This window comes from Antedon mediterranea, chromosome 3 (genome assembly GCF_964355755.1).
Source record: "Antedon mediterranea chromosome 3, ecAntMedi1.1, whole genome shotgun sequence".
Lineage (NCBI taxonomy): Eukaryota > Metazoa > Echinodermata > Crinoidea > Comatulida > Antedonidae > Antedon > Antedon mediterranea.
Window position 1 is genome coordinate 8,311,630 of NC_092672.1, and position 12,532 is coordinate 8,324,161.

The 12,532-nt window shown below is 35.7% G+C and overlaps 1 protein-coding gene and 1 long non-coding RNA gene across 2 annotated transcripts; one reads left to right on the forward strand and one right to left on the reverse strand.

The window, feature by feature from the left end:
* Positions 1-1,415: 1,415 nt before the first annotated feature.
* LOC140043517 (28S rRNA (cytosine-C(5))-methyltransferase-like) lies at positions 1,416-6,700 on the forward strand. The gene is made up of 6 exons (XM_072088041.1): positions 1,416-1,544; positions 2,850-3,144; positions 3,349-3,493; positions 3,987-4,134; positions 4,230-4,345; positions 4,992-6,700. Exons 1-6 carry the CDS (start codon positions 1,455-1,457, stop codon positions 5,701-5,703), a joined length of 1,506 nt encoding a protein of 501 aa, XP_071944142.1. The 5' UTR covers positions 1,416-1,454; the 3' UTR covers positions 5,704-6,700.
* Positions 6,701-8,277, reverse strand: LOC140043518 (uncharacterized). The gene is made up of 3 exons (XR_011844308.1): positions 8,226-8,277; positions 7,870-7,899; positions 6,701-7,167 (listed from the first exon to the last, which is right to left on the reverse strand). It is a non-coding gene; the product is annotated as an uncharacterized lncRNA (long non-coding RNA).
* Between the last annotated feature and the right edge of the window lie 4,255 nt (positions 8,278-12,532).

The window sequence follows — 12,532 nt, forward strand, 5'->3', positions numbered from 1 at the left end:
TAATCGTAATTGAGTTACACTCAAATTTTAAAGATAAGGGCTGAGTAAACGGGACCAGTGGTCCCACTCTAACTTAAACTGGACAACTAAGGAGGTACCCTAGTATAATCCCACCAAGTGACTCCCGGGAACAATCCGCCATTTTCTCACAAATACAGTATCAAATTTCACTATATTTTAAAATATTAATCGTAATTGAGTTACACTCAAACGTTAAAGATGAGGGCTGAGTAAACGGGACCAGTGGTCCCACTCTAAATTCTACTGGACAACTAAGGGGGTACCCTAGTATAATCCTACCAAGTGACTCCCAGGAACAATCCGCCATTTTCTCACAAATACAGTATCAATTTTCACTATATTTTAAATTTTTTTATCGTAATTGAGTTACACTCAAATTTAAAAGATGAGGGCTGAGTAAACGGAACCAGTGGTCCCACTCTAACTTATACTGGACAACTAAGGAGGTACCCTAGTATAATCCCACCAAGTGACACTCAGGAACAATCCGCCGTTTTCTCACAAATACAGTATCAAATTTCCCTATATTTTAAAAATCGTAAATGAGTTACACTCAAATTTAAAAGATAAGGGCTGAGTAAACGGGACCAGTGGTCCCACTCTAACTTATACTGGACGACTAAGGGGGTACCCTAGTATAATCCCACCAAGTGACTCTAAGGAACAATCCGCCGTTTTCTCACAAATACAGTATCAAATTTCACTATATTTTAAAAATCGTAAATGAGTTACACTCAAATTTTAAAGATGAGGGCTGAGTAAACGGGACCAGTGGTCCTACTCTAACTTATACTGGACAACTAAGGAGGTACCCTAGTATAATCCCACCAAGTGACTCCCAGGAACAATCCGCCATTTTCTCAAAAATACAGTATAAAATTTCACTATATTTTTTAAATCGTAAATGAGTTACACTCAAATTTAAAAGATGAGGGCTGAGTAAACGGTACCAGTGGTCCCACTCTAACTTATACTGTACGACTAAGGAGGTACCCTAGTATAATACCACCAAGCGATTCCCAGGAACAATCCGCCATTTTCTCACAAATACAGTTTCAAATTTTTAACTATATTTTAAAAATCGTAATTGAGTTACACTCAAATTTTAAAGATGAGGGCTGAGTAAACGGGACCAGTGGTCCCACTCTAACTTATACTGGACGACTAAGGGGGTACCCTAGTATATTCCCACCAAGTGAATCCCAGGAACAATCCGCCGTTTTTCTCACAAATATTTAATTCCTAATACCATAAAAGCCATAAGTAACAATGAAAATGTAAAGAATGCACAAACGGCGTTTCATAGTTATTGTTGGCTGGAAAAAATAAAAGTGGGCTGGCTTATTGTTGGCTGGCTTATTGTTGGCTAGCTTGACACAAGCATGTGCGAGTTCGTCAAATCTTACTGAGAAAACAAAAATTGAAGCATAAAAATGTTGTATAAACAAGCTGCTACCATAATAGAATCAGCGAAGAAGCAAAAGAGAAGTGTAAAATCATTACTGTACGCATGCCAGACAAAGGTACTTTGGAATTAATAGTGTATAAATTGATATTGGGTCAAGTTAGTTTAGTCCTCTCTAGCTAGGCCCTCTGGCTGGCCCAGGGATGGGCCGGGAGAGGAGGCTAGTAAGTAGTAGTGTTATGCGCGATTTGAACGATTTGCGCAATTTGAAATTGCGCAAAAAAAATCCTTGCGCAATTTGAATTGAAACATGTGTTTCAAATTGCGCAAGCAACGTATTAAATTGCGCAAGTAATCTGCAAATTGCGCAAGGTTTTTCGACAGATTGTGAAATCATGCACACCCATATTTTTATAGTAATTTCTAAGAATGATTCAAAATTAAAGATAAATATCGCATTTCCTTATTTTAGTAGTGCAAATATTGTTATAAGTTAGCATACCGTCGAAGAACCGACGAAGGAAAACGAAGCGGTGGTGTTCCACCAGGCGGGCGCGGCGCGGGCGGCCGGCTATACTACTCTAGCCTAGCTAGGGTCTGGACTACTGATACTGACTAGGTTACATGGCCTAGCCTAAACTAATATTAAAAACTTAAAAAGTGAGTATTAAACATTATCTTCATTGAAATGGTCTTATTTATATAATAAAATACTAAATTTTAAACTCCTCTGCCTAGGCCTAGCCTAGCCATGTATGGGAAAATTTACAGTTCGTTTGCGCAAAGGTGTCATATTGCGCAAGAACTATCTTGCGCAATTTACAAATTGTGCAGCGCAATTTAAAATTGCGCAAAGATTTTCTTGCGCAATTTGAAATTGCGCAAGTTGATTGCGCAATTTGAAATTGCGCAAGAAAATCCTTGCGCAATTTAAAATTGCGCAAGAATTCTTTGCGCAATTTCAAATTGCGCAAGGATTTTTTTGCGCAATTTCAAATTGCGCAAATCGTTCAAATCGCGCATAACAGTAGTACTAGTAGGCTAGGCCTAAAGAGTTACACAACGCGGGTGAGAAAAAAAAATCAGAAACAAAGTGGTAGAAAACAGGCTTAGCCCTTGTAGTAGGTCTAGGCTGGCCCTAGCCTAGTACCGTAATATTATTATTTTACTGGCAAAATTTACACAGACATTTTATTTTGGAGATTCAGATAGTTAAGTGCAAATAGGCCTACTACCTAACTAGCTAATACTGTACTTCTACTAGCTATCACCACTTTTGTTTTGTGCTCTATTAACTATTTAATGCTAAATGGTCTTTTATAGTGCACTACTTTGCGCACTATTTTCACTTAGTTTTGTATTGTATGCATTAGTACTGTAAATGAGACATTAAAATATTAATCTTTGGTTGTTTTTTTTTCAGAACTTTAGGCAGTTGTATGCATTAGTAAATGAGACGTTAAAATATTCACTAATTATTGATGACATTTTGAAATCTACAAAATTGCTTCAGCTTGAAAAGAGCTTATCTGAATCATTTGCCCAGGTCTGTCTATATGATTTACTATTTGGTAAAGGGCTGCGTGGCAATGGAAAAGATATAAAAGCAGTACTAAGATATAAGACTACGCTAAGGGCTGCCCTAGCAAGGTTAAAGGTCAAAGCAAAGGTATCTAAGAATGAGGATTTGTTGGTGAAAGAAGTGAAAAATATTGGAGGCAAGTTAAAATGCAAACTACTGTTTATCAAAAGCGCATTTAAAATGTGGTGTATTTTTAAAATATGGACATGATCATCTCATATCACTACCATATTTTGGCATATCACTACCATTTGGGGCAAATCGCACTTTTTTTTTGTCAAACTAGTTAGATAGTGTAGACAGAGTTTAAAAGACAAACAGTGTTTTCTTTACATTATAGTTATTCCAAGGTATGTACGAGTCAACACATTGAGATGCTCAGTTAAAGAAGCTGTTGATCACTTTACTGCGAATGGATACAAGTGTCTTTTAACAGCCAATCAAAGAAAGGAACAATGTAGTGGGATAAATCCAGAAGAACTTCAGTAAGTATAAAGCCATCAAACCTAAATTTTATAGAATAAAGTTAATAAGATCCTAAATGTTTCGGATTTGTTCCTATTTAATTACTAAAAGTCTTTCCATAAATGTCATCATTTTATGCCACCACAAATTACTAAAAGTCTTTCCATAAATGTCATCATTTTATGCCACCACAAAGATCTGGTTTTGGTATTAGACAAGTGTACCACCAAACAGTTTGATTAAATGAATCATGATCTAGTTCCATAATATTATAACTTTTTCTTTTTACTTGGAAAAAATAGAATCTTATATTATAAATAGATAATAAATAGCATCAAGCATGCCCTCTGTATTCTCCTCATAGACCAAAATATCAAGTAGTGAGCCCTCTCTCTCTCTGAATATTTTCCCATATATATTTTGCCAAGTACTTCACTCAGTTTCTGAGTGCTTTCATTAAAATTTTACTACTACAGTGTATGAGTACAGTATTAATTAGATTTTATATTTTAGTGCTTTTCAAAAAGAGCTTTTGTCAAGACTTGATGCTAAATCTTTCTTCATTGATGTTCATCTTCCGTTCCTTCTTGTGTTCTCACATGGATGTGACCTTCACGCTGACCCACTGTATCTCAATGGCTCTGTTATTCTCCAGGATAAGGTAAATTAAATTGAAAATTTGAAACTCTCCCAAATATCCCAAAGTAATTTCTGTGTAAATAGGCCTTATGTTGGAATTGTCTTTCTTTCCTACAGGCAAGTTGTATTCCTGCTTATGTTCTCAACCCACCAGATGATAGTCATGTGATCGATGCATGTGCTGCCCCCGGCAACAAAACAAGCCATCTTGCTTCTATCATGAACAACACAGGGTAAGTGGATATGCTCATTCCAATAAAATGTAAACCTCTCAACTATTGATCTAGTATTATGCCTCAATTCAGCCCATTCGTACATTTAAAGTTACAGTAAAACCTCTATAAAGCTCTGTCTACACTATCAAACTTTATGTGAAAACAAATGTGATGTTCCCATATATGGACATGATGATGTCATATCACTATCATATTTTAGCATATCACTACCATATTTGGGCTCATCACACTTGTTTGTCAAACTAGTTTGATAGTGTAGACAGAGCTTTAAAAGACACGTTCAGGACCCAACGAGTGTCCCTTTAATAGATGTTTCCTGTTTATAAGGGTTGTCCATAGTGTTAAAACATATTGTTCGTTTGTTTCATGAACAAGTGTCACCTTAATAGGTGGTCTTCTGAATAAAGTTGTCCATAGTGTTATAACATATAGCCCCTAAGTCTGGTTTGTTTCATGAAAAATTGTCCCCTTATATAGGGGTGTCCCCTCAATAGAATTGTCCAAGGGGAGGTTTCTACTATGTTGTGTGTATACAGTATTTATTTACAATTTCTGTTGGCTGGGATGGTAAAGTATCTGCTTCACACAATCCAAAATCATATACAGTACTCTGCTCTAATTATTTTATTTAAAATTTTTGCAGGAAAATATTTGCTTTTGATTTGGACTGGAAAAGATTAAAAATTTTGCAAAAGTTAACAAGCAAAGCTGGCGTGAAAAACGTTGAATCCAAAAATTGTAATTTCATCGAAGACGTAAACCCTGGTGAAGATAAATTCAAGACTGTAGAGTATATTCTAGTCGATCCATCATGCAGTGGTTCTGGTATGGTCGCTCGTCTAGATCATGTGACTAATGACGTCCAATCGGAGAGTCGGAAGCGATTAGAATCATTAGCATCTTTTCAGGTGTCAATTCTTAAACACGCACTGTCGTTCCCAGCTGTGAAACGCGTTGTTTATTCAACTTGTTCGCAGCATCGCGTTGAGAACGAAGAGGTTGTGGAGCTCATACTAAAAGCATGCCCGAGTTTTAGAGTTATTAAAAGTCTACCAGATTGGCATAAAAGAGGTATAAAAGATTCGGAAGTAGGAGAGGATTGTCTGCGTGCAGAGCCGTCTGAAACCCGCACAAATGGTTTCTTTGTGGCGTTATTTGAAAGAAGAGAGACAGACGGTTTATTAGAAGAGAATAATTCACAACAAAAGAAGTTAAAAAGAAAGAGGAAAAAGAAGAAGAAAATAGAAAATTCATCTGTTGAAATGATATCAAGTAAGCAGATAGAAGAAGTTAGCAAAAACAAACCAAAGAAAAAAAAAAGAAGGAAAAAGAATAAGCTAGATGAAAGTATGTAGAAGAAAATAATCTGCATTTGAAAACTGTTTTTGTTGTGTATCGTTTAATGGTAATCCGTACAATCCTATATTTTACAACCGACCTGTATAGGTATGTGTATATCGACATTTACATTGCATTGTGAGTAGATCATGAGATGACTCCAAGAAGATCAAAAGAAGAATGGCAGATTTAACATTGATGTAATAAAGCCAATGATAATGTTAGTTCAAGGCCGTAATGAGAGGTTAAAAACAGATGAGGCAAAGATGCTTTAAATATAATTATTAATATAAATTATGACGATTTGTGCTGGGAAATTAGGGTGGGTGGTGAATTATAGTATCAGACGAGGCAAGCGCCTCATGCTGGCTATGGCACTGTAGTTATGTCTATCACTGTTCTGTTACTCGTTGTGTTCATAAGTTACCTTTACACCAAATTTTGACCTTATTTGAGCAAGTAAAAACTCGGAAATAGTTAAATTATTCAAGTTAAATCCATCCAAATTTTATATAATATGATGTTAAAATTATTGATATTGTAATAATACAATTTTAGTGTCCAATTACCGGACCGGACTGGATCTGACTTGATGTGAATGTAGCTGTATGCTGTATTTCTCTTTGGAATGCGTTGCCTATTGACATCCGGCCGTCAGGCAACTTCCACCAGTGTCTTCAAATCTCCCCAAAACCCACCTTTTGAATTTTTAATTTTCTAAATGTAAAGCGCATTGAGCCTTTCAGCATAATGCGCTATATCAAGTACCAGTTATTAATATTATGCTGGCAACTGTATATTAATGATTGATGAGAAACAAATATTTATTGGGAGAACATAAAAATATTTTGTGTGCATTTTATTATTCAAATATGGACACTGTCATACAGTGCCAAGTCAATTAAAATAGATAAATTTAATACATCAAAGCTAGGCCATACTAGAATTTCCTCAAGTTTGTAGTTATTGTCTTTGTTATGTTAGTCCACCAGTCATTGTTTCAGGTTTTTTGTCTTAACCCAAGTTTGTAGTTATTGTTTTCTTATTTTAGTCAACCAGTCGGCGTTTCAATTTTTGTCTGAATGTGAGCTCAAGTATTATACATATGGAACGCCATATGTGCCAAAATATTTATCTTTTTACTAATTTCGGTCTGGAACCTAGACTATGCTAATACTTTTGTACAGTATAATATACTTTATAAAAACATTTGATAATAAGCAACATTAAAAGTCCAGCTTCTATTTAGTACTTATTATTTAAATATATTCAGAGAATAATGGTAACTGATATCAGTTCTGGTATCTCTTTTTCGGGATCTTTTTCATTTATTTTAATAACAAGAGATATTATCATTATGAAGTCAAATAAAAGTATAAACATCTCGATGCTCATCCTGATCAAAGGCAACACACAACTTGCAATCTCTAACAATGTCAAGAAGTACAGTGCAAATCTGAACCGTAGAAAAAATCCAGCAACTATGAAAAAAAAGAACAAACAAAAATCAATCATTTATTACAGCTACAGCTTACAACTGATAGACGCGTTTTTTTTCGTACATTAGTTGGGGAATTCTAATGTGAAAACCCAACTTATGTTCGAAAAAATATCGCCATCAAGCGTGGTTCCCACTAGCGATGCAACGTTACGCAACGTAAGGAAATGCCCTTCCAATCATTGTGTTTGCCCCCGCCTGCGTAAAGTCAAACCTGCTATGTTTCCAGCACTGCCTGTTGCGTCGTCGGTTCCCACTTGTGATTACGCAATACAGCACTTTGCGTCGATACGTCGTCTAGTGGGAACCACGCCTTAGGACGCAACGCAAGTACATAAGCAGCAGTGCAAGTAATTTGATCAATCACAACGTGATGGATCATCTTCCATGCCGTTGTAATTGCTCAAATTACTTGCGTTGCGCTTACGTCTTTGCGCCGCATTCTGAGAACCAAGCTAAATGGATTAAAGAAAGGAGGCTTCCGGCCGGTTGTTTTCAATCATGATTATTGAGTCAATATTTTGTTAGGTCCAATTTTTTTTATCTAACCTAAGTAAATAGCTGTTATGTGATGTTAAAATAGCCTATTCAACAAAATAGTTTTTGTTCAATTATTTCTTCGAGAGGACAATATATTTATATATATATATATCTTTTTGAAATAAATATAAATAATTCAACTTACGAATACCAAATACTCTGCTTAAATTAGCACCTGTAAAAAAAAATAAAAGTCTTGATTTTGGATACCGTGATCCTAAAACTATATACATAACAGTAGAACGTGATTAGTGCCTTCTACTTCAGTAATTGGACCAATCACGACGCTAGGTTGCGTCCAAACAGGCTATATCAATAATTAGATATTTGCAAAGACAATTTAACAACACTCAGCTCGCCTTGCCACTTAACAGTCCGTTGATCTTATGTCGTCTGGCTGCGACAAATACCAATAGTAGGACTATTACGTACATATTCTCCGCGGCGCGGCAAACAAGTACCTGTTTATTATTTTACACAGAAACTCAATGTTCTACCTACATTTGAAAAAATTTACTGGATCACTTTTTGGTGTCTTCTTTTTTGTGATCCTTTCAACTGGGAAAGAAAATAATAAAAAACAATCTGTAAGTGTTGATTGCGTGTTTGTTTACGTAAAGGCCAATGTACAAGGACAATCGGTAAGCGGAAACTCACGTAGGCCTATCTATCCCCAGCGGAAACCGCCCGTCCGCTCTCCGTATTGTGTGTAAATGGTAATAGGGAATAACATAGATATTCTATTGTATAACCGTTACCACTCGTCATGAGACAGTCATACGACGGGCGGCGGTGTCTTGTTTTTTTTTATAGTCCCTCTCTGTGTTTCCACTTGCATATAGATATGGAAATAATTTTACCGCGAAATCTAAATCGCGCCTGTCACCTAATTCTCCTGCCCCCCTTTTCCGGTTTTATGTCTAGACAAACCCGATACATAGTTATTTTTTTATCTGTGGTGGTGTGGGCGTCTATTTGCCTTCCCCTACGAAAGTCCCCAAAGTACAATTTGACAATACTTTTACATCTTACAGTGGTACTTCCCCATAGAGATAATTAAAAACCGGAAATTGTTTTTTTAATGTTGATTGTTTAAGTTAATGTAATTTCTTAATCATAGACACACATTAGAAACCGGATATACATTCGATCGGTGATTTGAAGAAGAAATGAAAAGACAAAAAGGTATAAAATGCGCGTACATCACCGGAGCAAACTTTCAACCAATCAGAGGAGACCATGAGTGACAACTCTATCCACAGAATAGAGAAACCGGTTAAGTGAACATAGGCCCATTTTCCTAGAGCCAAACTGTTTTAACCTTGCATCAAAAAGTTGCCTTGCTCCAAGTTTGTAGTTATTGTCTTTTTTATGTTAGTTCATCGAGCTCATGTATTATACGTATGAAACGCCATATGTGCCAAAACATTTACTACAAAACGTTCAAAATCATCGTTATTATTACTACTTATGCACCTACCTTCTTGTGGTTCTTCGATATTGCGTAAACAGCTGCAAGCTTAACAAAAATAATAACTTTTGTTAAAATTGTGATATTGTTGAACAAAGCAAAATATATCACAGATATAATTACTAATACTGATCTAGATAGAAAAATGACATAAACACTCTCCTTATCAAACTGATTTGGCTGGAGCCAAAGAAGAGACGAATTTCAACTACTTGCAATAATCAAATTTGACCAGTGTTGAAGTACCTATACGGACAGACATATAACTATATACATAACTTAGCCTAGTTGACTCCGACAAACGTTGTTTACAAAATTGAGCAAACTATGAGTTTGTCAAAGTTAAGAACATTTTTCCAAAGTTAGCTAGTGTAGACCAGTTGAAAAACGTCAGCAAAAACTTGTTTAGAAGTTTATACTGAAGTATGAATTTGCAAATTAAACACAAATCAAAAATATGATAACGTTTGCTAGTGTAGACAAGGCTTATTGTGCTTAACATACGCCTTGTATGATGACGTATTTAGCGGTATGTGAAAATTAGGTCATTATTATTTGTATAAGGCTATCTAGTTTGTATACAACAGATATCATCAGTCGACTCTTCTTTCAATTCATGATAAAGAATTGTGTCTTTCGATCTTGTCTGGTCTGAATTGGGTTATAAAAACAACATAGGTCTATGGAAAGTATGACCCCTACACAGGAGAACGTTTAAAAGGTGACATTTACATTTTTAATTGAAGAGGTATTGTCTCCTAAAAACATGACAATGAAGATTAATAAAATCAGACTTTGAATAGCCCACTTTGTAATTTTAATAAAGTGAATCACTAAAAAAACACGAACAGATAATGTTTCCACACTTATAAAATCACAAAATAAACGGTTAAATTCAGCCAAAAACACATTGACTATAATTGCAGCCAATTTGACTATTTTTTCCTTTAAATTACAGTTTTTTCAGGTAAATAACATTTTTTATCGATCCAATATTTGGTCAAGGTGAACATGTGACATTAAAATGGCATATTTAAAAAAATGTAATTTGGTTATAAAATCAGCAGCATTTTTCATATCTAATTTTACGCCCATAAGCGAACTAAATGCCCATTTCATGCCTCATCCGTGAGTATTAATTATTAGCCAGAAAAACTTTAGACATCACACGCCAATGCAGTAACTAGACAATCATCGGGAATTGAACATGTTTACTGTTGTTCTGAATGATTGTTAGAGTATATTGTCGGTGCGACACACGTCGACAGAGAAAAATGGAAATTAATAATAAGGCCGTCTCAGTGGAACGGTAAACAGGTTTCCATCAACCAAAAGAGAGAGAGTGTGTTACAGACAAGCACAGGAAAGTTTGATAATAAAAAAGAAGTTACGTGTAGGCTTACCCTTCTTTCCCAGGCCAGCAGAAAAAGAGCATTACAAATGATGCTATACCGGCGAGAAGCGTGATTGATGTACCTATTTTAGTTAAGTCATTTGCACATGTATCAGTGTGGTTTGATTCAAAGTGCCAATCCTCCCTTGGTTCAGAACATTCTGATAGACCAGCTATAGCAATAGACGACCCAATGCAACTGACACCCAATATAACAATGAATATTGAGAAGTAAGTCTTTTCTGCTTCTGATGCCATTGTTTTTCTTATAAGTTAGATTTCGAGAGTTTAGTGAAATGTGTGACACTTCTCTCAGAGCTGGTTGAAATGTTTCGCGTGTTGTATCAAACAAAGTCTCCGCAACACCTCTTATTCTCAGATCTTTAATTAGCGTTAAATTATATCGAATTTGCGAGACATACACTTCAGATTCAGTTGATGTGCAGTTGATTTACAGGGGTTTATAGCGAAATCTGTGGCACTTTAGAACTTCTCAGGTCTAGCTGAATGTGTAACGCATAACAGCACTGTCCGTGGAACTCTGCTCTTCAATTCTGTGATCAAGATGATTTTTGTTTAAGCGTTTCATAAAATGGATACAATAGGGCCTATCACTTTTCAGTTTTGAATTTGTAACGCGTTTTGTTGAAATGTGCTGAACTACCGTAGGCCTACCGTGACGTTTTTTCAAATCTGAATTTATTTTTGTAACGTTTGAAGGTTCTTCCCGTGTCACCATGCACCACTTTTTCAAATCCAGTTCAATGTGAAGTTTTCTATCGAAGCCTGCAGAACTATTTCTTAAATCTGGTAGAATGTGTAACGTTTTATAGGCCTGCAGAGTGTGACGTAATTGTTGAAGTTTCTTCCCGTCATAGTTACGATAAAGGAACGCAGGTGCCAGGCCCTTCTAGTCTAGAGATAGCAAATTGATAATCGTGTTTGGAAGATCGAACAAAATGCATTCTTGTGAAAACGGATGTCTACTTAAGAACAAACAAGAGTTTAAAAAGTACCTAAAACGTCATAAACTTTGACCCGCCCTTCCAAATGAATGAACTTTGGCCACAGAAACCCATCTATATGAATGTATTATAATCAAATCAATTAGAAGATAATGTTATTTTGATATTATTTATCCTTTATATCTTTTATAGTTCATTTAACTTTTCAAAATCAATTCAAAATGTGGTTTTAGTGTCTGATAGTCCTATATCCGGGGATATTTGTTTGGTCCCGAAGGTGAGCCCATGGTTTTCTTCATTTGATTTGATGAGTCGATATTATATATTCATTTCCTACCAAATAAACGACATACAGGAGGTGGGCACACAACTAAGGAACACGTTCTTATTATACCTAAAAGGTTTTGACTGCCCTTTAATATGGCATATGGATTACAACAAGAAAAAATAACAATTATTAAACCTATATAATTTTTTAATCTTTCTATGCAATTTTTATTTAGTGAAGTTCCAGAAAGAGATGTGTGGGTTGCTAAAATTGCACACTTATCGATGGAGAATTACGAATATGAATTGAGTGATTGTTAAATGGCGGGAAGGGCACTAACAATATAAGTGAGTTACAACGTGCTAATTGAATGGATAGAGTGGGGAAATCCTTTCTTTGATTGAAGAGAAAGATTTGAAGTAGGCCCTAAAGTCTGTCCCAAAACATCTAGGACAGTGGTGTTTTGTAGGAAGATGGGAAGTATTTCGGACGGCGCATTGGCGGCGTCTATACTGTTTGAGTTAAAATGTATAAAGCCGATTTTCCACTCATGTTTCCATCTTCCGAAACCCTCTCTCTACGCATTCGTATAAGCTGACGCTTTCGGAGTTATTTAGGATGTCCGCATTTTGTTTTTACTTCGGATGCGGTTCATTTAAAATTATTGTCATCATCGGAAAGGTCAGCCAAGAAGATTAGATACATAAATCG

Coding starts and splice junctions, on each gene's coding strand:
- LOC140043517 (XM_072088041.1), top strand. CDS start 1,455: ATGTTGTATAAACAAGCTGCTACCATAATAGAATCAGCGAAGAAGCAA. Junction 1,545..2,849: donor TGTACGCATGCCAGACAAAG/GTACTTTGGAAT, acceptor TTTTTTTTTCAG/AACTTTAGGCAGTTGTATGC. Junction 3,145..3,348: donor AGAAGTGAAAAATATTGGAG/GCAAGTTAAAAT, acceptor TTTACATTATAG/TTATTCCAAGGTATGTACGA.